A 25,977-nucleotide genomic window follows, 5' to 3' on the forward strand; every position below is an offset into this window, starting at 1 on the left:
ATAAGTTTTTTCTTGTTTAATCCCAGCACCTGGGAGGCAGAGGTAGGAGGACCACTGTGAATTCCAGGCCAGCCTGCCACTACAGACTGAGTGCCAGGTCAGCCTGGGCTAGAGTGAAACCCTACCTTAAAAAAAAAAAAAATTGTTAGCCAGGCGTGGTGGCACATGCCTTTAATCCCAGCAATCAGAAGGCAGAGATAGGAGGATCACCATGAGTTCAAGGCCACCCTGAAACAACACAGTGAATTTCAGGTCAGCCTGAGCTAGAGTAAGACTCTACCCCCCCAAAAAAAATTTCGTATCTATAGACAATATACTGTGTTTATGATACCCTCCTACCTCCCTCTCTTTCCCCCTACTAAATCCTCTCTCCACTAGATCCCTTCTTGCCAGATAGTCTCTCTTCTAATTCTTTTGTTTTTTTTTTAAATATATATTTAATTACTTTAAACAAACTCCAGATGCACACCACCTTGTGCATCTGGCTTACATGGGTCTTGAGTCCAACCTGGGTCCTTTGGCTTCACAGGCAAACACTTTAACCACTAAACTATCTCTTCAGCACCCCCCCCTTTTGTTTTGAGGAAGGGTCTCACTCTTGCTCAGGCTGACCTGGAATTCACTATATAGTCTCAGGGTGGCCTTGAACTCACAGCGACCCTCCTACCTCTGCCTCCCGAGTGCTGGGAGTAAAGGCGTGGACCACCACACTCATCTTCTCTTTCTACTTTGATGGCATCATTTCCCCTCCTGTTATGCAGGTCTTGTGTAGTTGGCCTCAGCTACTGTGTGGTCATGAATGCCATGGCCACTTTGTGTCTGGAAGACTGCACTGTAAGCACTCCTCCCCCTTTTGGCTCCTACATTCTTTCTGCCACCTCTTCCGCAATGTTCCCTTTGCCTCAGAGGGTGTGGCAGAGATGTCTCAGTTCTGGAAACACCACTGTCATTTCTTCTGCTGAGCCATTTCTCCAGCCCTCTTCTCAGCACTTTGGTGAGTTTTGAGTCTTTCCGGTGGTCACAGCCATCTGAAAAGAGAGCTTCTCTAACCCAAAGTAGAGGTTGAGCTAAGAGGATCACTGTAAGTTGAGGCCAACCTTTGCCTATAGGGTGAATTCCAGAAAGAAAGAAAGAAAGAAAGAAAGAAAGAAAGAAAGAAAGAAAGAAAGAAGGGAGGGAGGGAGGGAGGGAGGGAGGGAGGGAGGGAGGGAGGGAGGGAGGGAGGGAGGGAGGGAGGGAGGGAAGGAGGGAAGGAAGGAAGGAAGGAAGGAAGGAAGGAAGGAAGGAAGGAAGGAAGGAAGGAAGGAAGGAAGGAAGGAAGGGAAAAAAAAGCCCAGAGGAATGGAGAGATGGCTTAGTGGTTAAGGCACTTGCCTACAAAGCCCTTCGACTCTCCAGATCCCACATAGGCCAGATACACAAAGGTGAGGCAAGTGCAAGGTCTCACATGCCCCCTAGGTGGCAAAATGGTCTGGAGTTCAATTGCAGTGGTTGAGGCCCTGTCATGCCAACTCTCTCAGATAAAAAAGAAAAAGAAAAAAAGATTATGGAACAAATTCCCGACAGAAAACTGCCAAATGATCCCATCCATTTGGCTAATCCGAGAATGAATGCATGAATGCAGTGCCTCCTCTGCCAAGCTCTTGAGCAGTAAGATCCTCGTCATCCCAGCGAGTGACCTAAATATTTCTCTGGGATTAGATGATACTAATTGGCTCCTTCCTGACAGGTGTGATCTGAGCCTAGCTGGCCTTTTCCAAGCCCTGTCTCCTCACCTCCCGGGTGTCATTAGCATCCTTGTCCAGACCGCAGGATCCTTCCCTGCAGCAGGTTCCCCCCACCCCTCCTGCCCAGGTGAGCCCTGCCGGAAGAACAGTGAGGGAAGAGGACCAGGAGTGGCCGGGGTTGGGCAAGTCACACAAGTGTCAGCATCTATTGCCAAATACTGAAAGAGAAGCCGGTTCTAGCTGAGCACAACAGCTTTCCCAGCATGCACTTGGGGCCTGGGAGGCTGAGGCCACGCTGATAAGTGTGTGCAGAGGATGGCGGAGCCGCTGCCCGAGCCGGTGAGGCCATCGGACACAGTGACACGGTGACCATCGGCTTGCACGCGTGAGGAGAGCGAGACATACTTGAAGACATTTGTTTTTCCTTTCTTCTTCTTCTTTCTTTCTTTCTTTCTTTTTTTTTTTGGAGACAATTTTGTTTTGCATCCCACACCAATTGCACGTTCCAGGGAGAAGTGTAGGAAGATCACTTTCTCCTCCCCCAGGTGGACCATCTGTTTGCTTTCCGGTCTTTTCTAAACTGGAGTTGACTCTTTGACTTCATTGGAAAACAGGACTATTTTGAAACGAGGCTGGCATTCTGGTGTGAGTGACCTGGGCAGAGGTCTGAGCCTGGATTTTACAGTCGCAGTTCGGCTTCAGCTTGGAGGGTTCCCGTGTCGCCAGAGGCGCCCGGGAGGAATGACAGCATGTCTGCCTTTGGCTTGTCGTCTGGCCTGTGGCTGCTCCTGGCTTTTTCCTGCCCTGGAGGTCTAGCATGTGGACTTTCAACACACGTAGAAATAGGTAAGCGCTCGGCCCTGTGTGTGTGTGTGTGTGTGTGTGTGTTTTGTTTTGAATCTGGGTCCTGCCAGGTGGCTTTGGCTGGCCAGGAACTTACTGTGTAGACCAAGCTGGCCTTGAACTTGTGCTGATCCTCATGACTCTGCCTCCCAAGAGCTGGCATTACAGGTGCTCACTACCATTCCTGGCCCTTTTTATACTATTAAAAGGAAGAGGTTGGTCTGGAGAGATGGCTTAGTGGTTAAGGCGCTTGCCTGTGAAGCCTAAGGACCCAGGTTTGATTCCTCAGAACCCACTTAAGCCAGAGACATGAGGAGGCGGATGTGTGTGGAGTTTGTTGGAGGCCTTGGCTCTCTATCTGCCTCTTCCTCTCGCGTGCGCTCTCTCTTTCTCTCTCAAATAAATAAATAAAGGAAGAGAGGATGGAGAGATTGCTCAGAGGTTAAAGGCACTTGCTTGCGAAGTCTGCTGGCCCACGTTCAATTTCCCAGTACTCATATGGAGCCAACACGCACAAAGTGGAGTTCATTTTCGGTGCCAGGAGGTCCTGGCATGCCCATTCTCTCTCTTAAATAAATATATTTTTAAATTATTTTTAAGAAGGGAAAAAACCCAGTGTGGGGGCACATACCTTTAATCCCAGCACTCGGGAGGCAGAGGTAGGAGGATTGCTGTGAGTTCAAGGCCACCCTGAAACCACATAGTGTATTCCAGGTCAACCAGGACTAGAGTGAGACCCTACCTCAAAACAACAAAAAAAAAAAAAAAAAAGGGAAAAAATCTGTTTGTTTAAGGTTTGCTTCAAGAAGAGATTGAAAATCTGCCCTGCGAATGGATATTTTTTTTGCTATGCTAAGCATATGAGAGAGAGAGGGGGAGGGGGGGAGGGAGGGAGGGAGGGAGGGAGGATTGGAGTCGTATAGGTCTGGGGCTTGGTGGTGACCTCTGTGTAATGGGCAGGTAGGCAAGAGAGAAGAGACCCTTTCAGCCACAGGGCTACTGGGTGCTCCTCAGGGTGGGGGAACTGAGGAGCTGGACAGAGTCAAGGTGGCGATGAAGCGGAGAGGGGAGGAAGAGGATGAGGCTCTTTTCTCTTTGTCGCCGCTCCTGAGCACTGCCTCCTCTGAGCAGGTGGGAAGGCCCGCGTGTGGCCCCAGAGCGGGTCTTCCGAGTCAAGCGGCCTGCAGAGTGCTTGGCCTCAGGGAGCTCAAAGCCACCAGGGAACTGGGATGCCCGGATGGAAGGGGCTGGGCAGAATCTGCGCACAGCCAGTGTGCCTGGCCTCGGGGACAAAAACAGAGTTATGTAGGTCGTGAGGTTTGGGTGAGTGGTAGTAGAAATGGGCTTTTAAAAACTATTTATTTGCAAGCAGAGAAAAAGAAAGAAGGCTGGAGAGATGGCTTAGCAGTTAAGGTACTTGCCTGCAAAGCTAAAGGACCCAGGTTCAATTCCCCAGGTCCCATGTAAGCCAGATGTACATGGTGGCTCACACATCATTTCATTTGCAATGGCTAGAGGCCCTGGAGCGCCTATTTCCTCTCACTCTCTCTAATAAACAAAATAAAAATAAAATCTTTTTTTTTTAAGTATTTTTAAAAACCCAAGATAGAGAGCGAGAGAATGGGCACAGCACTGAAACCAAACTCCAGACAAATGCACCATGTGTATCTGGTTTTACATGGGTTCTGGGGAATTGAATCCAAGCCATCTGACTTTGCAAACAAGTGCCTTTAATTGCTGAACCATCTCTCCAGCCCTATAATGTGATGCTTTGATTAAGTTAATGAAAATACCCATCAGTTCACATAGCTACCATTCTTAGTATGTATGGAAAGTGTGTTTCAATGTCTCCTAGGAAAAGGATTTGCTTCTTTATTTATTTTGCTTTTTTACAAGGTAGGGTCTCACTCTAGCCCAGGCTGACCTAGAATTCACTGTGTATTTTCAGGGTGGCCTCGAACCCACAGCGATCCTGCTACCTCTGCCTCTCGAACGCTTAAAGGTGTGTCACACCTCACCCTGCTAGAATTTGGTTCTTGAACCAATTGTATCTGTAATATTTTTAACACAATAGAATCAAAATATGATTATATTCTATAACGATTTTCAGGTCAATTCCAGATGTATTTGATGTTTTGAGTTTTTTTTAATTTCAATGAAAACAACAGTGTTTTGTTTATAGTTAGTGCCATCTTCCAGTAGTTATAAAAATAACAAGGTTACAGATTTTAAAAAAAAAATGAAAGTTAGCCAGGCATGGTAGTACATGTCTTTAATCCCAGCACTCACGAGGCAGAGGGAGGAAGATTGCCATGAGTTCAAAGCCACCCTGAGACTACAGAGTAAATTCCAGGTCAGCCTGGACTAGAGTGAGACTCTACCTTGAAAAAAAAACAAACCACAAAAGTTTATCAGTATAAAATAGATCTAAATATTGAACTATGGTGGGCAAGAACCAGAGAAGCTTAACAACCTTTTTAATTTTTTAAATACTTTATTCATTTTTATTTATTTATTTTAGAGAGGCAGAGGGAGAGAGAGAGAGAGAATGGGCACGCCAGGGCTTCCAGCCACTGCAAACGAACTCCAGACGCATGCGCCCCCTTGTGCATCTGGCTAACGTGGGTCCTGAGGAGTCTAGCCTCAAACTGGGGTCCTGAGGCTTCACAGGCAAGTGCTTAACCATTAAGCCATCTTTCCAGCCCAACCTTTTTAATTTTTAAAAATATATTTTTATTTATTTGAGAGAGAGAGAGAGACAGAGACAAGAAAGACAGAGTGAGTATAGGCTTGCCTCGGCCTCCTGCCATTGCAAATGAACTCCAGGTGCTTGTGCCATTTTGTGCGTCTGGCTTTACCTGGATACTGGGGAATCCACATCAGGGCCATCAGGCTTTGCAGGCAGGCACTGAGCCATCATCTCCTCAGCCTGAAGATGAACAATGTTGAGGTACAAGAGAGGTCCCTGATTCCAGATGAGGAGATTGACGGTGTGGGTTTCATGGGTTACTTGGTAGTGGCTGGACTAGAATAACATATTAATTGCATATCCTTCCATCAAACATTTAAATATTTTTATTTACTTATTTTCAAGCAGAGAGAAAAAGAGCGAGAGTGAGAGAGAGAGAGAGAGAAAGAGAGAGAGAGAGAGAGAGAGAGAGAGAGAGACAGGATGGGCATGCCAGGGCCTCTAGCCACTGCAAATGAACTCCAGATGCATGTGAATTCCAGGTCAGCTTGGACTAGAGCAGGACCTTACCTTGAAAAACCACAAGGACTTACAAAACAGATCCCTTTTTTGTGGTGGTACCCAAAAATTATGTTTGAAAATATCTAAGCTGGATATAGTGGCTCATGCCTATGATCTAAGCAATGAAGAGGAAGAGGCAGGGGGGATCACTATGAGTTCAAATCCAACCTGGGCTACAGAATGAAATGCTGTCTCAAAAAAAAAAAAAAAAAATCTGAGCTGGGAGTGGTGGCGCACACCTTTAATTCCAGCACTCAGGAGGCAGAGGTAGGAGGATCACTGTAAGTTTGAGGCCGCTCTGAGACTACATAGTGAATTCCAGGTCAGCCTGGGCTAGAAAGTAAGACCCTACCTCAAAAAACCTATATCTGTATCTGTATCTCTATCTATCTATTTGTCTGTCTCTCTGTCTGTCTGTCTATCTATCTGGAGCTGGAGAGATGGATCAGTGGTTAAAAGCACTTGTTTGCAAAGCCTGATGGCCCAGGTTTGATTCTCCAGTACCTACATAAAGCCAGATGTGCAAAGTAGTGCACGTATCTGAAATTCATTTGCAGTAGCAAGGGGCCCTGGTGTACCCATTCTCCCCCACTCTCTCCTTGCAAACAAATAAATCAAATATATTTAAAAAAAAATCTTATGTACAGACATGTGTGGGCATTGGTACAAAATCAAAGTCAACTCCTGAAATAAAATCTGTATAGATCCTAAGAATTTTCATATAGAAGGTGGCAAAATCTCCATCTTGTATTGCCTAGTACCTTAGATCAGGTTATAAATACCTGTGGGCTGGAGAGATGGCTTAGTGGTTGTCACTTGCCTGCAAGGCCTGATGACCTGAGTTTGATTCCCCAGAACCCATGTAAAGCCAGATGCACAAAGTGGTGCGTGCATCTGGAGTTCGTTTGCAATGGCCGAAGGCCCTGCTTACCCATCCTCTCCCTCTCACCCAACCCCCATGTCTCTCTTTCTTCTTTTTTTTTTTTTTTAATTTTTATTTATTTATTTGAGAGTGACAGACACAGAGAGAAAGACAGATAGAGGGAGAGAGAGAGAATGGGCGCGCCAGGGCTTCCAGCCTCTGCAAACGAACTCCAGACGCGTGCGCCCCCTTGTGCATCTGGCTAACGTGGGACCTGGGGAACCGAGCCTCGAACTGGGGTCCTTAGGCTTCACAGGCAAGCGCTTAACCGCTAAGCCATCTCTCCAGCCCCCCCATGTCTCTCTTTGCTTGCAAATAAATACATAAATAAAATATTTTAAAAATATATCGCTCGCATTTTTACTCCTTAGATTGGGCCTGAGCGGAAGACTGGCATTAATGCGAATGAGTTAATTAGGATTGTCCTCATTCCTTGGTTTGGGTTTGTGAACCACTGGAATCCTGCACGGGGTTATTTGTGTGGGCTGAGACTTGGGTGTGATGGCATTAATGCTCACGGTAAAGGAGTGGCTGTTGTTGCTGCATGAATTAAAAAAAAAAAAAATGGATGTGATTCACAGCAGAGACAAGGCATTCACTTCTGAGGGTTTGTTCTTAGGAATGCTGGTCTTCAGGGCAATTTAAAGAAGATTCAGGCTGTGTGTGTGTGTGTGTGTGTGTGTGTGTGTGTGTGTGTTGGCCAGCCTTCTGAGACAACTTCCAAAAAGTGTTCCAGTGATTAAAAAAGAAGAAGGAAAGAACAACATTTGGGAAGCATTTGCTCAGTGCACAACTGGGGACTTAAATTTACCTACCTTGTTTCTAACTCAAAACACGCTAGTAGAAGGTACCAACACATGATGTATCCATACAAAATATGTTGTTAATAGCAACAGTAATTAAAAAAAGAAGAACAGGCTGCTATGGCTCATGCAGCCCTTTCACCCAATGAACTCAGGAAACTCATTTTAGCGAAAACTAGTTTATACTGAGTGGGAAAAGTATAGAATATAAAATATAAAAACATATGTAATTATTTTAAAAAATCAAATAAATTTAAGGAAAAAAGTGCACAATACTGGCACCTGCACCCTGTGGCAGTCATTGTGCTTGTCACTTGATATTTCCTTCTTCAACAAATCTCTTAGGTGGGAATTTTACCTTCATTTCCTTCATATGGGAGGGAACTAAGTGAGACTTTAGAAATTTATCCAAGGTTGGTAGTTAGTTAAACAGAAACTTTAACTCACCATGCACACATTTGATTTATATCCTAATCATATAAATAGCTTCCAGATTCCTTGACAGTTCGTTAACTGCAATTTTTTTGAGGTAGGGTCTCATTCTAGCCCAGGCTAACTTGGAATTCACTCGGTATCCTCAGGGGTGGCCTCGAACTCACGGCGAGTCTCCTGCCTCTGCCTCCTGAGTGCTAGGATTAAAGGCGTGTGCCACCAAGCCCAGATGTATTTTTAACTTTAAAAATGATCTCTAGGGCTGGAGAGATGGCTCAGCGGTTAAGGTGCTTGCCTGCAGAGCCTAATGACCCTAGTTCAATTCCTTAGTCCCCTTGTAAGGCTAGATGCATAAAGTGCTGCATGCCTCTGACGTCCATTTGAAGTGGCTGGAGGCCCTGGAGTGCTTATTCTCTCTGTCTCTCTTCTATCTCTCTCTGCTTGCAAATCAAAATAAATGACCTTTAGCCAGGCGTAATAGTGCACACCAACACTCTGGAGGCTGAGGTAAGAGGATCACCATGAGTTTGAGGCCAGCCTGGGTTAAAGTGAGAGCCTGCCTTGAAAAAAAAACCAAATGAATGAGTGAGTAAATAAATAATACAAATGATGTCTGGTTAGTGCAGTTGAACTCAGCTGCGTGTGCTCATCTCTTTCAGGACACAGGGCGCTGGAGTTTCTTCGTCTTGAAGATGGAAGAGTTAACTACAGAAAGGTAGAAGCGGGGTTTCTAGAGCCTGTCCTCTGGAGTCTCCAACTAAGTCCTAGCAGGCAGTTAAACTGATACTGCGTGGTTTTTGTCTTTATGAAATCAATGCTATGGTTAAAGGTGTATGTCCTCTCCAGTGCCACTTGAGCATTATATATGTATGTGTGTATAAATCTGCATGCACACACATGCTCATTTAAAGATGAAAGGTCTTATAATTCAAATGATGCAAAGCACAATTTGAGGAAAATATTTGAAAGATTTTGTTTGTTTGTTTTGCTGTTCTGGGGGGTTGAACCAGGGTCTTGTGCATGTTAGGCAATTGCTCTACCACTGAGCTACATTTTCACCCCATTAAATAATTTTCATTATTACTATATTTTATATTTTATTTACTACTTTGTAAGCAGAGAGAGAATGAATGAGTATGGGTGCACCAGGGTTTCTTACCTGTGCACATGCACTCCAGATGAATGCACTGCTTTGTGCATCGGGCTTTATGTGGATACTGAGGAATTGAACCCAGGCTGTCAGGCTTTCCAGCAAGCACCTTCGACCATTGAGCCATCTCTCCAGCCCATCTCGTCAGCCCTGGCTGACGTGGAAGTCTGTAGCTCCAGGCTGGCCTCAAACTCATGGCTACCCTCCTACCTCACCCGCCCATGCTGCCTCTCGTCCCTGTTTCTAGATCTGCAGCTACCTAATACCCTATGGCAGAGTGATCCCTAAATCCTGACATGCGGTAGTTGACAGCCACTCATGACATCAGAATTGGATCAGATTGTCCCTGTGCCTCTTGATAACCCAGGTTGGGAAGCAGGAAACGGTAATTGAAGCGTACCAAGACACTTTTAATCATCAAGTCACAAACGTCAGCTTCCTGACTTGCCAGTTAACTTACATCAGATTGACATCTCTGGGATTTCTGTCCAACTGGCTACACTTTGGGGTTCCCATAACCCCCTCCTCAGGCTTGATTAATTTGCTCAAGTGTCTCACAGAACTCAGAGAAATACTATACCTGCACTTACTAGCTTACTATAAAGGGTATTTTAAAAATAACATTTTGCCAGGTGAGGTGGCGCACGCCTTTAATCCCAGCACTCGGGAGGCAGAGGTAGGAGGATCGCCGTGAGTTTGAGGCCACCCTGAGACTCCATAGTGAATTTCAGGTCAGCTTGAGCTAGAGTGAGACCCTACCTCAAAAAACCAAAACCAAACAAACAAAAAACATTATATCTATTTATTTATTTGAGAGAAAGTGAATCGGCATGCCAGGGCCTCTAGCCAAAGCAAACGAACTCCAGACACATGTGCCATCTTGTGCACCTGGCTTATGTGAGTACTGGGGAATTGAACCTGGGGAAATCAACCTGGGTCCTTAGGCTTTGCAGGCAAGAGCCTTCACTGCTAAGCCATCACTCCAGCCCCTATAAGGGATTTTTAAAAGGATGTAAGTGGGGCTGGGGAGATTGCTTAATGGTTAAAGATGCTTGCAGAGTGCTGGCCTGGGTTCAGTTCCCTAGCCACCCACGTAAAGCCAGGTGAAAAGTGGCGCAAGCATGAATGTTTAGCATTTATTAACTTCTGCCCACGTTTTCCCTTCATTCCACCCGTGTCCTCCATTCCCACCCCCAAACCACCACTTCCTTCTAGCATCTCACAGCCAAAAGCTGATGTGCCAGCATTGCCCAGGCTGTTGTCTCCGACCTCTAATGTCGGCATTGTTTCCTCAGCTGCTGCTAGAACACCAGGATGCATACCAGGCTGGGACCGTGTTTCCTGATTCCTTTTATCCCAGCATCTGCAAAGGAGGTGAGATAGAGGCCGGCACAGAAAATGCTGTCATCTTTGCTTAATAGGAATGGCCATGTCTTTAAAAACAATACATAAGGGCTGGAGAGATGGCTTAGTAGTTAAGGTGCTTGCCTGCAAAGCCAAAGGACTCCGGTTTGATTCTCCAGGACTCACCTAAGCCAGATAAACAAGGGGGCGCATGTGTCTGGAGTTCGTTTGCAGTGGCTGGAGGCCCTAGCTTGCCCATTCTCTCTCTTCCTCTCTCTGCTTCTCTCTCTATCAAATAAATAAATAAAAATAAAGTTTTTTTAAAAAATATATGAGCTAGAGAGTGGTTTAGCAGTTAAGACATTTGCCTGCAAAATTTAGGGACCCATATTCAACTCTCCAGATCCCATGTAAGCCAGATGCACAGAGGTGAGGCAAGCGCAAGGCCTTGTGGTTTTTCAAGGTAGGGTCTCGCTCTAGCTCAGGCTGAACTGGACTTCACTGTGAGGTCTCAGGGTGGCCTCGAACTCATGGAGATCCTCCTACCTCTGCCTCCTGAGTGCTGGGATTAAAGGCGTGCGCCACCAAGCCCCACTTAGTGAGTTCCAGGTCAGCCTGGGCTAGAGCGAGACCCTACCTTGGAAAAACCAAAACAAGCAAAAAAATCAGTCTCCTATTTGCCTATGTGATGTAAAGACTGGGAACTTGCGTGGCTGACTACCAGTCACTTGCGAGGAATTTTGGGGTAAGACGCTGGAACATAGGCATCTCCCTAGAGCAACTACAAAATTGCACCTGGCTCTTCTGCTTTAAAGACACCCTTGAAACATCATCAGAAGAGAACAAGGGGTGTCTGGAGGGAGAGCAGAGGGACCCAGATACACAGCAGGAGACATCTGAGGAGACTTGCAGCTCTTAGCACTCCAGAACCCTCCTTTTTATTTTTATTTTTAACTCAGGAAAATTCCACGACGTGTCTGAGCGCACTCACTGGACTCCATTTCTTAATGCCAGCATTCATTATATCCGCGAGAACTATCCCCTGCCCTGGGAGAAGGTAGGTGTGTCCTCTAATCCTAATAAATTTACCCTAAAACTTGTCAAGTTTTGCTTCTGCACTAGTGTTTATCCTACTTGGCATCCCCTCCACCAGACTCTTTGACACAACTTGCCACTTGAACTTCATTACCAAGGGCAGTCCTAGGGACATAGTAATATCTAATTAATATTTTAGTAACTTGTCAAAAACAACTTGAGGTATATCACTTACTCATTTTGTTTCAAACACCAAAATCAATCTGGGGCAGAAAAAAATAGCTCATTGGTTAAGGCGCTTGCCTGTAAAGCCTGATGACTTGAGTTTGATTCCTCAGGACCCACATAAAAGCCATATGCACAAGATGGGGCATGCATCTAGAGTTTGTTTGCAGTGGCCAGGTGCCCTGGCATGCCCATTCTCTTTCTCTCCGCCAGGTGCGGTGGCACACGCCTTTAATCCCAGCACTTGGGAGGTAGAGGTGGAAGGATGGCCGTGAGTTTGAGGCCACCCTGAGACTACAAAGTAAATTTCAGGTCAGCCTAGGCTAGAGTGATGCCCTACCTTGAAAAGTAAACAAAATTTTAAAAAAATTGTAAACTAATCTGAAAAACTTCTAAGGTAACACAAAATATCTCAAAAGTCCTGTGCAGTTTTTGGTATCCAGACACTATATTATACCTGCTCTTAATTCCTTCAGTCTCAACAGTGGAAATGAAATTACGTTTATCAAAACTTTTCAGAGAATTGTCATAAAATCATCCTCACACACACAACTGGGATTTTCTTACTTGTCAGGACACAGAGAAGCTGGTGGCTTTCTTGTTTGGAATTACCTCTCACATGGTGGCTGACATCAGCTGGCATAGCCTGGGCATTGAACAAGGGTTCCTGAGGACGATGGGAGCTGTAAGTACATTTTCTATGGGGGTGACCTTGAAGGAGGGCTACTGTCACTACCAAGGTCAACACTGGACTTGAACTGGGGATGTAGCTCAAGGTAGAGTGCTTGCCTAGTATAGATAGAGCCCTAGGTTCAATCCCAACTCAAAAAAAAAAAAAATTCCAAGCAAACAAACAAAAACAATCACACGCATGCATCCTCTGAGTGATTGCAAAATCGCACCTGGCCTTTTTGCTTGGAGGTGCCCTTGGAACTTTGGCAGGAGAGACAAGGGGTGTTTGGATGGCGAGTGGACGGACCCAGCAGTGGGTGGTCTGGGACATCTGAGGAGATTCTCAACTTAAAATAATTTTTTTAAATTTTCATTTGAGAGAGAGGGAGACAGATTGGGAGAGAAAGGGAAAGAGGGAAGGAGAGAATGGGCACGTTAGGGCCTCCAACTATTGCAAATGAACTCTGGATTCATGTGCCACCTTGTGCATCTGGCTTACATGGGTCCTGGGGAATCAAACCTGAGTCCTTTGGCTTTGCAGGCAAATGCCTTAACTGCTATGCTAAATCATCTCTCCAGCCCTCAACTTTTTTTTTTTTTTTTTTGAGGTAGGGTCTCACTCTAGTCCAGGCTGACCTGGAATTCACTATGTAGTCTCAGGGTGGCCTCAAACTCAAGGTGATCCTCCTACCTTGGCCTCCTGAGTGCTGGGATTAAAGGTGTGCACCATCATTCCTGGCCCAATTCTCAACTTTTAAGACTTCAGAAACTTGCTTTTGTTTTTATTAGGAAAATTCCAAACCTGGTTTCTTTTGGAGGACAGAAAAACCTTAGGTGATTCAAATGTCATAGGGAAATAAGACTTCTTGTCCAAGGTGGTGCTTGATCAGAGTCCCGCCTTCTCTTAGTCATTGCTTTTTATTTCAGTTTTTTTTTTAATTTTTTTTGGTTTATTTTTATTTTACTTATTTGAGAGTGACAGACAGAGAGAGAGAGAGAGAGAGAGAGCGCGTGCCAGGGCCTCCAGCCACTGCAGATGAATTCCAGATGTGTGCGCCCCCTTGTGCATCTGGCTAATGTGGGTCCTGGGGAATCGAGCCTTGAACCGGGGTCCTTAGGCTTCACAGGCAAGCGCTTAACCGCTAAGCCATCTCTCCAGCCCATATTTTAGTTTTATTTCTGTATTTGAGAAAGAGATAGACAGATAGAGAGAGAGAGGGTAAGAGTGATTGTGGGTACACTAGGGCCTTTTGCCCCTAAAGAAGAACTCCAGACACATGCACCACTTTGTGCATCTGGTTTTACGTAGGTCCTGGGGAGTTGCAATGAAAGCAGGAGCCTTTAACCACTGAGCCATCTCTCCAGCCCAGCCATTGTTTTCATTCTTGCCACCTGGGAAAACTCATCCACTAAAGAAACTCATCCAAACACAATTGATGCCGCTGAAAACAGCAATGCCAGTTTTATTCAAGCTGTGTGTCTTAAGAACAGAATTCCCGCCACTCAGCACTGTTGAGAATGCATAGCTCCACTGCTGTATTTTTCTCTTAAGTTTTCTACATGAAAATACCAAATCCCAACGGAACATTTCCATCTTGTCTGGTAACTTAGCTTCTGAAAGGCCCTTCTGATCATTAGTTGTTGTCTTTTCTTTTTCTTTCTTACTTTCTTCTTTCCTTCCTTCCTTCCTTCCTTTTTTTTTTTTTTTTTGCATTTTTAGAGTTAAATTTTGTCACTCTACAAAATAATATGTTTCGTTATGACACACACCCAGTCACTGTACCTTGTTCACATCTGTCCCCCCCACCCCCCACCGGTTGCTGTGAAGCCCAGCGGAGCGCGGGTGTCTGTCTGTCTGTGGGGCAGCGCTCCGTGCCCGCCTGCCCGGCCACGGCGACCTTCCGGCTGCCCGCTGGGATCAACACCTGTGCTTCTCTCTCTTTCTCAGATCGACTTTCAAGGCTCCTACTCCGAGGCTCACTCGGCTGGTGATTTTGGTACTGTTTATTTACATTTGCCAAATTTTCTTCTGTGGTCATTATAGTTCCCTTATAGTGAAACCTCAAAATCAATGCCAGAGCCGGGCGTGGTGGCGCACGCCTTTAATCCCAGCACTTGTGAGGCAGAGGTAGGAGGATCGCTGTGAGTTCAAGGCCACCCTGAGACTACGGAGTGAATTCCAGGTCAGCCTGAGCTAATGTTTGACAATACCTCGAAAAACCAAAAAAAAAAAAAAAAAAAATCAATGCCAGACTAGTTGAGAGGGGGAGGGGATATGATGGAGAGTGGATTTGTGAAGGGGAGAATGGGGGAAGGGAGGGAATTATCATGGTTTATTGTCCATAATTATGGAAGTTGTCAATAAAGAAAATCAATACCGTATATATGTGTACATGTATGTATTATATCTGCAAGTAGTAATGCTACTTTAAAAATGTTTTAAATTATTTTATTTTTGAGAGAGACAGACAGAAAGAGGCAGAGAGAAAGAGAGATTGAGCATATGGGCAGGCTAGGGCCTTTCAGCAGCTGCGAATGAACTCCAGGTGTGTGCGCCCCCTTGTGCACATGTGCGACATTGCACGCTTGTGTCACTGTGAGTCTGGCTACATGGGACTTGGAGATTCAAACATGGGTGCTTAGGCTTCGCAGGCAAGCGCCTTAACCACTAAGCCATCTTCCCAGCCCTTTTAAATTTTAATATTGTAGTGTTCATTTAGAGTACAGCATTTAACACAGAGGTATGATTCTATGAAGGTGTGTGGCTTTTTTTTTTGTTTAAAAACCCACATATTTGATGACTGACCAGTGTAATAATTTTAGAGAAACTTTATATGTTGGATTAAAGTCCATTAGCTAGACCAGCTTTATTTCTTTATTTATTTATTGGTTTTTCGAGATAATGTCACACTGTAGACCAGGCTGACCTGGAATACACTATGTAGTCTCAGGGTGGCCTTGAACTCACAAACTCATGGTGATCCTCCTACATCTGCTTCCCGAGTGCTAGGATCAAAGGTGTGTCGAACAAAATTCTTGTGTTACACTGATGCTTGTTAGTTCATATAATTCACTAGCTAAGATTTTTCATCAAGAGAGACATGTTTGTGTCCCACACGGCAGAAACGAGGAAATAGTAACAACGGGAAGAGCTGATGTGGTCTGTGAGGGTGTGGGAAGCCATTTGGGCTGTCATTCACCGGATGCAAACGTTTTTCTCCTGCTGTAGGAGGAGACGTGCTGAGCCAGTTTGAATTTGATTATAACTACCTCTCACGGCACTGGTAAGTGCGCCCTTTTCAATATATAGTATCTAAGTGGCAGTTAGGACCTGAACTCTTATTCTTATTGGGCTGGGGAGATGGCTCAGCAGCTAAAGGCACTTGCTTGCAAAGCCTGACAGCCTGGGTTCAATTCCCCAGAGCCCATGTAAAGCCAGATGCACAAAGGCACAAAGTGGTGCATATGTCTGGAGTTCTTTTCTTTTCTTTTTAAAAGTTATTTGAGAGAGAGGGAGAGAGAAACAGAGAGAATGGGCACGCCCAAACCTCCAGCCACTGCAAACAAACTTTAGATACATGCTCTACCTTGTACATCTGGCTTATGTGGGTCCTGGGGAATTGAACCTGAGTCCTTTGGCTTTGCAGGCAAATGCCTTACCTGCTAAGCCATCTCTTCAGCCCCATGTCTGGAGCTCTTTTGCTAAAGCAGGAAGTCCTTGCATGCCCATTCCCCCTCCTCATCTACTTTGTCTCTGCTTGCAAATAAATAAACTACTTTTAAAAGTTATTTGAATGTGTGCTTGTGTGTGTATGGAGGTACCAGGGTCTCTTGCTGCTGGTCTGACTGCTGGGTAAAGAGCTGGAGACCCTGAATGGGCAGGCTTTGCAAGCAGTCTTTGCAAGCAGGTGCCGGTAGCCACCGAGCCCTTTCCCTAGCCCCAAGAGCGTTAATTCTTCAATTTTGATGTAATGTTAAGGTTCTAATTTATTGAATATACTATGCAAATAAAAAGATTTATAAGCTATAAACCGGGCGTGGTGGTGCACGCCTTTAATCCCAGAACTTGGGAGGCAGAGGTAGGAGGATCACTATGAGTTCAAGACCACCTGAGACTACATAGTGAATTCCAGGTCAGCCTGAACTAGAGTAAGACCCTACCTTGAAAAACCAAAGATAAATAAATAAATAAATAGATTGATAAACTATAATGAAGATGCCCTTTCTTTTTATTTTTTGGGCTTTGATCATATCTTTTTGTAAATTTGAACTTCTTATCACAATGCAGTTACCTCTTTTTCCTAATAATACTCAGTCCCTTTATATCTACTTTGCTAGATACAATTGTATTTATCCTGGCCATGTTTTTTTTTGGGGGGGGGGGAGGACTATTCAAGGTCAGGTTTCACTCTAGGTCAGGCTGACCTGGAATTCACTCTGTAGTCTCAGGGTGGGCTCGAACTCACGGCGATCCTCCTACCTCTGCTTTCTGCTTCGGGAGGGCTGGGATTAAAGGCATGCACCACCACACCCGGTAAACCCTTGTCTTTTAATCATGAGGCTCTTGGGAGCTGAGCCACATGAACAGCTGGGTGTGGCCACGGTCCATAGGGAGACTTGCTGGAGTTCACTGACCAAAACCAGCAGCTGCAGGTGGGGAGACCCCATCTTAAGAGACTGTGCAGACGAGAGACAGAGAAAGGTACCAGAAGTCTTCCTCTGGCCGTCTGCACTCATGTGGTGCACACGCATTTGCACACACATGTACACGCTACACATAAACATAACACACGTCAGAATATACCGCACATACTCTGCACCCACACATATGTGCACATACACACACACACACACAGAGTAAGTTAAATAAATAGAGCACCGGAATGATTTTCTCAATAAAAATAGTTTAAAAGGCAAGGGAAAATAAAAATGTTTGTTTTAATGAATCACTAAACTAGCAAGAAAGTACAAATTTTCCAAAGACCAAAACTAAAAGGAGAAATACTGGGAGGTGGGCAGGTAGGGAAAGGCAGTTTTCACCCTGTTGATACCTGCTTAGCCCTGTAGCCAGGGGGTTTGGACAGTCCGAAGGAGACTAGAGATGGGCGAGGGCACTGCCTGGAGTGGCCAGCTCAGAGGAGGGGCCTGCATCAAGCCACAGCCTGGAAGTCCGCATTTTCAACAGAAGTACGAGTTAAAAATACATCATGCAAAAACAAAAACAAAAAACCTTCTTGTTTCCCTATTTGCAATGGAAAGAAAAGGAATTATGTACATACACCCTCAGAATTGTTAAAAATAAGCCCAATGTGGTGGCACACACCTTTAATCCCAGCCCTCGGGAGGCAGAGGTAGGAGGATCGCCGTGAGTTCGAGGCCACCCTGAGACTACATAGTGAACTCCAGGTCAGCCTGGGCTACACAGTGGGACCCTACCCCGACTCCCCCACCATAGGCTTCTCAATTGCTTCTTTTTTGGAAATATACAGATATTAGATTTTTTTTTTTTTTGAAGTGGGGTCTCACTCTAGCCCAGGCTGACCTAAAACTCACTCTGTAGTCCCAGACTGACCTTGAACTCTCAATGGTCCTCCTACCTGTGCATCATGAGTGCTGGGATTAAAAGTGTGTGCTACCACACCCTCCTAGTCCCGCAGTTGTTGTTTTATAAATTTTTTTGTTCATTATTTATTTGGGAGCGACAGACAGAGAAAGAGAGAGAAAGGGCACACCAGGGCCTCCAGCCACTGCAAACAAACTCCAGATGCGTGCTCCACCTTGTGCAGCTGGCTTACGTGGGTCCTGGGGAATCGATCCTCGAACCGGGGTCCTTAGGTTTCACAGGCAAGCAGTTAATTGCTAAGCCATCTCTCCAGCCCTGAATACTTTTATTTTACACTTTATTTCATGGTCTTGGAATGTTTCTTCATAAATATTTGATTATGGTTATTTTCTCTGCGTCACTGAGGAAATTATGTGGTATTCCCATGCCTCCACTTCCTTCTATGCAAAATGGGAATGAAGAGTCCTGAACACCAAGGGCCTTTGGTAGGATTGAATAACTTGTGTGTGTGTGTGTGTGTGTGTACACCTGCATGTGTACGTGTGTGTGTGTGTGTGTGTGTGTGTGTGCTTGAGTGTGTGTAGACTGGTACATGTCTAACACGTGGAGTCACAGAACAGCAGAAGCTAGTGGTGTTTCTGTTATCTTCCATACCAGAGGCAAACAGCTCTTTATTTATTTATTTATTTTTTAAATTATTTATTTATTTGAGAGCAACAGGCACAGAGAGAAAGACAGATAGAGGGAGAGAGAGAGAATGGGCACGCCAGGGCTTCCAGCCTCTGCAAACGAACTCCAGACGCGTGCGCCCCCTTGTGCATCTGGCTAACGTGGGACCTGGGGAACCGAGCCTCGAACCGGGGTCCTTAGGCTTCACAGGCAAGCGCTTAACCTCTACGCCGTCTCTCCAGCCCCAAACAGCTCTTTTTATTTTAATTATTCTAATACATTTCTCAGGTACGTGCCCATCAAAGATCTTCTGGGAATTTATGAGAAACTATATGGTCGAAGTGTCATCACCAAAAAGGTCATTGTTGACTGCACATACCTCCAGTTCTTGGAAATGTAAGTGTGACCCAGAGGAAAGTTTGTCACAGATTTTACTGAGACTTCCTTGACACACCTTTTTGTGTTTTTATTCCTGATGGTAGAATTCTGGATTCACTGGGTTTGCTGTTGCAAAGACAAGGTCCATGAGAGCAGATGCAGGTGGCTGGGGCTTCCTGTGTGCTATTTGCTTCGTTCTTCTATAGAAATGCAACTTAGGGGCTGGGGCGATGGCCCAGTGGTGGTTAAAGGTGCATGCTTGCAAAGCCCGCTGGCCTGGGTTCAGTCTCTCACACCCACGTAAAACTAGATGCAGCCCAGCACCCAAGTAAAGTCTGATGCAAAAAGTGGTGCCTGATGCTCATTTGCAGCAGCAAGAGATCCTGGTACACTCATACACACAAATAAATAAAAATTTAAAAAAATAAAAAAGAAGCCAGGTGTGGTGGCGCACGCCTTTAATCCCAGCATTTGGGAGGGAGCAGTAAGAGGATTGTCATGAGTTCGAGGCCACCCTGAGACTACATAGTGAGTTCCAGGCCACCCTAGGCTAGAGTGAGACCCTACCTCAAAAAAAAAAATTAATTACAAAAGGGTGGAGGAATGGCTTAGTGGTTAAGGCATTTGCCTGCAAAGCCAAAGGACCCAGGTTCGATTCCCCAGGGCTCATGTTATCCAGATACACAAGGGGGCATATGCATCTGGAGTTCATTTGCAGTGGCTGGAGGCCCTGGCGTGCCCATTCTCTCCCTCTCTCCCTCCTTCTCTGTTAAGTAACTAGATAAATAAAAAGAAGCTGCAGTTTATTCACACCCTTCTTTGTGTTCCAGGCATGGGGAGATGTTAGCTGTCTCCAAGGTAAAATCTTCACTGCCTCGTACCTGGGCTCGGGGCGTGTGCCGGCGGCGGGAACGGCAGCACCTCACTCACTTTTCTCTCCGTGGTAGCTTTATTCCACTTACTCTACAAAGTCCCCGTTTTTGGTGGAACAGTTCCAAGAGTATTTCCTCGGAGGACTGGATGACATGGCCTTTTGGTCCACCAACATCTACCGTGTGACCAGCTTCATGCTAGAGAACGGGATCAGGTAAGCTGCGAGACTCTTTTCTTTAACCGCCTGAACCTACGTTGCTTTCCCTTACTTACTCCCAGACTCGCCGCGCCAGCCTCCGCTCTGTGGCTAAAGCACTGACATGCAAAGCCTCAGGACCCAGGTTCGATTCCCCAGTACCCACATGAACAGATGCACAAAGTGGCGCATGCATCTGGAGTTTGTGTGTAGTGGCTGAGGGTCCTGTAGTGCCTATTCTCCTTCCCTCCCCCCCCCCACAAATGAATAAAAACAAAACAAAACCCTCCCTCATCTTCACAAATCGCTCTGGTGTCCGCCTCAGTTGGTTTGGTGACTGACTCCCAAATTTTAGGAACAGAGAGAAAGATATTATGAGATTTGGGTCTCTGAGAAGTAGCTCAGACAAGACGGAATCAACCTTCCCAGGTAAACGAACTCCAGCCGTGTACACCCCCTTGTGCATCTAGCTTACGTGGGTCCTGGGGAATCAAACTGGGGGTGCTTTGGCTTTGCGGGCAAACACCTTAACCACTGAGTCATCTCTCCAGCCCAAGAGAAAGATTTTTAAAGTCTCTGGGGAAAAAGAAGAAAAAGAGGAAGATCTCTATGTCCCGCAAATAAAATAAAATATGACTTCATTAGAGACGCAGACCAAATATAAATCCGAGCAGACAGGTAGCGGGTCTCTGGAGGGAAACCGTTCCTAGGGAGAACCGCTTACCATCGGCGTTGGGTGCACACAGCCGCTGAGCTGCGGGAGGGGAGGCAGTGGGCAGGGAGTGTAGGAAGCCCTGCCAGGGAGCAAGGGAGGAGCTAGGAAGCTGGGTCAACACCTCCAGCAATGGGCACCAGGCTCTCTGGGCAGGAGCTGTGCCTGGGAGGGCGTTCCTTGTCAGGATTGTGGACGTGTAGGCGTTGATATGTTGGTGTGGCCCACAGAGGTGCAATTCGGGAGCATGTTCTGCGCTCTTAAACACCTCTACCAGCAGTATGATTAATCATAATTCATACGAAAATGTCTTTTGATGATGAGTTGCACTTCAGCCCGGTCCACGGTCATCTTGTTTTAAAGACCCAGGGAGTGGCTGGGAGTGTTGCCTAAAGACAGTGTGGCATGGCTTAAGTACTCCAACAGCAATGCTATTTCGAGCATTGAGAAGGAACCCTCCATTCAGATCCCTGAGCCTTTGCTGGGCAGCTGAGGGTTTTTAGGGTCCGGCTGGCATAACGTAGAGATGAGGGTGGGGCTTGCAGTTGGAAAGACCTGCTTCTCTCTAGCAAGTTCTCGGGACAGTTGCCGCATGTCCCCTAAGCCTTTGTTCCTGCAAATTGCGGGCACTAGCCACTCTCTTTATTGGCGTGCAAGCAGGAAACGAGAGAGGCCAGCTGCAAGGGGTTTAGCGTGCAGTAAGCGCTTAGTAAGTGTTGGCGACATTGTCATAATTACTCTAGAAGGAAGTTCTTCGTATTGGCAGAACTCATAAGGTCTGGTCACGTTAGAGCGAGTGACCCGCATTTCTTTGTTTTATATCAGCTTCATGCAACACTCCTCGAGCAAGGCAACTTTGTGGTGCGTGTTTATGTGTGTGTTGGATTCGTTCTACACATAGCTAAGAAAGGATGTTTATTTAATTTATTTATTTGAGAGAAGAGAGGAAAAGACAGGGAGAGGATGGGTGTGCCAGAGCTTCTAGCCGCTGCAAACAAACTCCAGATATGTGTGCCACCTTGTGCCTCTGGTTTTACGTGGATCCTGGGGAACCAAACCTGGGTCCTTTTGCTTTGCCGGAAAAGTGCTTTAATGGCTAAGCCATCTCTCCAGCCCCAATAATTATTTTGTTTATTTTACTTATTTATGAAAAGATGTGTAGCTGGGACTTACTCTTTAGTTGGAAAGAAATAGTTGAGAGGAACACTTCTCTTGATCTTGGTTCTAACTTAGCATCACTTAACATTTCACAAATTGATGCTTCCTTACACACACACACACATCCAAATATTTGGAAATTTGGAGAAAAAGCTCCAAAGAGAGACAACAAAAAAATTCACAACAGACAACATTCCTATCCAGCATCTTTCCAACTCACTTGTAATAGTTTTCTCCCAAAACACATTCATATTCTTTGAAGCATTGGGTGGATTTTCTCCCTTTCTTCCTCCCTTCCTTCCTTCCTTCCTTCCTTCCTTCCTTCCTTTCTTTCTTTCTTTCTTTCTTCTTTTGTTTGTTCAAGGTAGGGTCTCACTCTAGCTCAGGCTGACCTGAAATTCACTGTGTAGTCTCAGGGTGGCCTCGAACTCATAGCAATCCTCCTATCTCTGCCTCCTGAGTGCTGGGATTAAAGGTGTGTACCACAACACCTGGCTCTTTTTTTTTTTTTAATTTAATTTAATTTATTTATTTTGGTTTTTCGAGGCAGGGTTTCACTCTAGCCCAGGCTGATCTGGAATTCACTATGTAGTATCAGGCTGGCCTTGAACTCCCAGACCCTTTTTACTTTTATTTTAAAAATAATTTTATTGTGTTTATTTATTTGCAAGCAGAGCGAGAGAGATAGACACAGAAAGAGACGGAGAGAAAGCGAGTGGGTGAGCCAGGGCCTCCAGGCTCTGTAAATGAACCCCAGATGCATGCACCACTTTGCGCATCTGGCTTCATGTGGGCACCAGGGAATCAAACTCGGATCATTAGGCTTTGTAGTCAAGTACCTTGACCACTAAGGCATCTCTCCAGCCCCTCACAGTCCCTTTTTGAACTTACATTCCCCAAGGCTTTTCACCTAAAAGGGGGAGATACATTTTTCCAACTGCTGAATTTATATATATTTTTTTGAGGCAGGGTCTTGCTGACCTGGAATTCACCCTGTGCTCCCAGGCTGGCCTTGAACTCATAGCGAACCTCCTGCCTCTACCTCCAATTGCTGGGATTAAAGGTGTGCACCACCACACCCAGCTATGTAGAATTATTTTTAGGGGGAATGCAATTGAGTAATTCAACCCTATTTAGAATAACTGGGCAGAAGGTGCTGGTGCTGGGACCCAGTTTGTCATAGTCTCTGACTTGGGAACATTTCACATTAGTACGCAGCTGCTTTGGCTGAGGGGATGAGAGAAAAAGGAAGGTGTGAGTCTGAGACCATGGGTTTGCAGTACTGCGCCCACTCTGTCTAAAAACACTTAGACTCTTGGTCCCCAGCGGCAGGTTATGAACACGGTTCCTTCATGGTTTACAATGCACCACTGATTCTTAGTCAAAGTCATGCTGGGGGGGGGGGGGCTGGGGAAATTGCTCACTTGTTAAAGGTGCTTGCTTGCAAAGCTGTTGGCCTCAGTTCAATTCCCAGGACCCACGTAATGTCAGGTGTACAAAGTGGCACATGCTTCTGGAGTCTGTTTGCAGCGGCAAGAGGACTTGGTGTGCCCATTCTCTCTCTCTGCTGGCAAATAAATAAGTAAATAAATAAACAAATAAGTAAATTTTAAAGTCATGCTTGGAAAGAAGCGAGGAAAAATGCCTAACTCATGTGCCTGTTTCCCAGCGACTGTGACCTGCCGGAGAACCCTCTGTTCATTGCGTGCGGTGGCCAGCGAAACCACAGCCTCAGGTAGGTAGAGAGTCCAGCATCATCCATCTGCCCAGGATGTCTACCTTGGGGAGGGAGAATGTGGTACAAGAGTGAGTGCTAGCCCTGTCATTTGTAGCCAGGTGGCTTGGAAACAAGCTGCTGAACGCTTGAGTAGAGCCCAGTGGAAAACACATCCATGTTCCCAGAATGACAGCGCGGGTGACATACAACAGTGACGTAAGGCAGTTAGCATGCAGCGAGTTGCTCGCTAAACGGTGCTTGGCATTCTAACTGCTATCATTCTCATTGTTCCCTATAAGTCCTACTCTGATTTCACCCTGTAAAGGTATTTGCCAGACAGGGTGGAGACAGACATTCTCTGGCAATTGCCAAGCAAGAAGCCAGACTTGGTTTTATTGTGTCTCCTGTGGGAGTCAGCTACTGACCACCAACCACTTATTCATCATTCATTTCATACTATTACTAGTAGAAATCCATATCCGGGGCTGAAGAGATAGATCAGCAGTTAAGACGCTTGCTTGCAAAGCCTAACAACCACCATTCAATTCCCCAGTACCCACGTAAAGCCTGGCGCACAGGGTGGTACACACATCCGGAGTTCGCTTGCGGGCTTTGGCATCTGGAGGCCCCGGTACACCTATTCACTCTCTCTCTTTATGCTCACAAATAAATAAATATTTAAAAAAGAAGTCTACATCCATTTATGATTGATAAAATACATCAATAACACAAATAATAGGCAGCAGATGGTCACTGATTGCAGGATCGTGGCTCTAGAGAGAGTTGACAATGACGCACAAAGCTTCCTGTGCTCAGGGCATATAGTGAGGCAGCTGGCCCTGAGCAAGCAAGTCGCTGTCAGTACTGTTGAGTATTAAGAGTGAGAGAGAGGCCACCATGTGTTCAGGGAGTGTACCACAGTGGCCCAACCAGACCCAGAGAGGAGAGAGGAGATACTTAAGAGTGAGCAAACCTAAGATACTGACGTGAGAGCAAGGCCGTGAAAGAGCCCAGGGAGAGCAAGCTCAGCGCATCCGAAAGATTGGAAATACGAAGAGAGGGTTCACTCAAGCCCTTGTGCAGTTTACTTAAAGCAACTCTGGTCATTTTTTTTCTAGCAAAGAAAGTAAAGAGCTGGGGAGATGATTCAGCAGTAAAAAGTGCTTGCTTGCAAACATTGCTGGTCCAGGTTTGATTCCACAGTAACCACATAAAGCCGGAGGCACAAAGTAACATATGCATCCGGAGATCATTTGCAGTGGCAAGAGGTCCGGATGCACCCATACTCTCTCTCTAATTAGTAAAAAAAATTGTTTTTTCAAGGTGGGGTTTCGCTCTAGCCCAGGCTGACCCGGAATTCACTGTGTAGTCTCTAGGGTGGCCTTGAACCCATGGTGATCCTCACACCTCTGCCTCCCAAGTGCTGGGATTAAAGGCGTGTGCCACCATGCCGGGCCTACACCCAGCTTTTTTTTTTTTTAATATTTTTAGAGACGGGAGTAGTGGCACATGCCTATATATATATATATATGTATGCATATATGAAAAAAATACATATTTTTTTCTGTTTTTGGTTTTTTTCAAGATAGGATCTCACTGTAGCCCAGGTTGACCTGGATCTTACTCTGTAGTCCCAAGGCTGTCCTCAAACTCACAGTGATCCTCTTACTTCTGCCTCCCTAGGGCTGGAATCAAAGGTGTGTGCCACCACGCCTGGCCATAATATAGTATTTGAGACAGGGTCTCAAACTCTTCTTCCCTAGTGCTAGGGTCACAGGTGTACACCACTATACCTGGCTAAGATATTTGAAATACAAAATGCGCATTTTTATTTATTTATTTGAGAGAGACAGAGAAAGCAGCTGATAGATAGAGAAAGAATGGGTACGCCCGGGCTTCCAGCCACTGCAAATGAACTCCAGACGTGTGCGCCCCCTTGTGCATCTAGCTAACATGGGTCCTGGGGAATCAAACCTGGGTCCTTAGGCTTCACAGTCAAACACCTTAACCACTAAGCCATTTCACCAGTCCCCTCTTTTCCTCCCCCCACCTGCCCGAGGTAGGGTCTCACTCTAGCTCAGGCTGACCTGGAATTCATTCTAATGTCAGGGTGGCCTCAAACTCACAGTGATCCTCCTACCTCTGCCTCCTGAGTGCTGGGATTAAGAGTGTGCGCCACCACACCCGGCCTAAAATTTGTGTGATCTTTTAACATGAAATTTACTTGTCTGTAGTTCTAATTGTTTTTCTTTTTTTTTTTGGAGGCAGGGTCTCCCTGTAGCCCAGACTGACTTGGAACTTACTTTGT

At 45.7% G+C, this 25,977-nt stretch overlaps 1 protein-coding gene across 4 annotated transcripts in view; it reads left to right on the top strand.

Moving 5' to 3' along the window:
* The window catches only part of Gpld1 (glycosylphosphatidylinositol specific phospholipase D1), a 55,316-nt gene that overhangs the window by 2,832 nt on the left and 26,507 nt on the right, over positions 1-25,977 (top strand). For 2 of the 4 annotated variants that reach the window (XM_045132349.1, XM_045132348.1), the window contains exons 2-12: positions 2,342-2,573; positions 8,637-8,692; positions 10,423-10,501; positions 11,431-11,528; positions 12,306-12,416; positions 14,352-14,400; positions 15,633-15,687; positions 18,924-19,031; positions 19,844-19,871; positions 19,961-20,100; positions 23,622-23,687. In XM_045132349.1, the coding sequence (XP_044988284.1) occupies positions 2,477-2,573; positions 8,637-8,692; positions 10,423-10,501; positions 11,431-11,528; positions 12,306-12,416; positions 14,352-14,400; positions 15,633-15,687; positions 18,924-19,031; positions 19,844-19,871; positions 19,961-20,100; positions 23,622-23,687 (887 nt within the window). In that variant the 5' untranslated portion in view covers positions 2,342-2,476. Of the gene's footprint in view, positions 1-2,341; positions 2,574-8,636; positions 8,693-10,422; positions 10,502-11,430; positions 11,529-12,305; positions 12,417-13,712; positions 14,006-14,351; positions 14,401-15,632; positions 15,688-18,923; positions 19,032-19,843; positions 19,872-19,960; positions 20,101-23,621; positions 23,688-25,977 lie in introns of those variants that run through there. The other 2 variants (XM_045132350.1, XM_045132351.1) reach the window with 2 other exon arrangements.

This window comes from Jaculus jaculus, chromosome 13, assembly GCF_020740685.1.
Source record: "Jaculus jaculus isolate mJacJac1 chromosome 13, mJacJac1.mat.Y.cur, whole genome shotgun sequence".
Lineage (NCBI taxonomy): Eukaryota > Metazoa > Chordata > Mammalia > Rodentia > Dipodidae > Jaculus > Jaculus jaculus.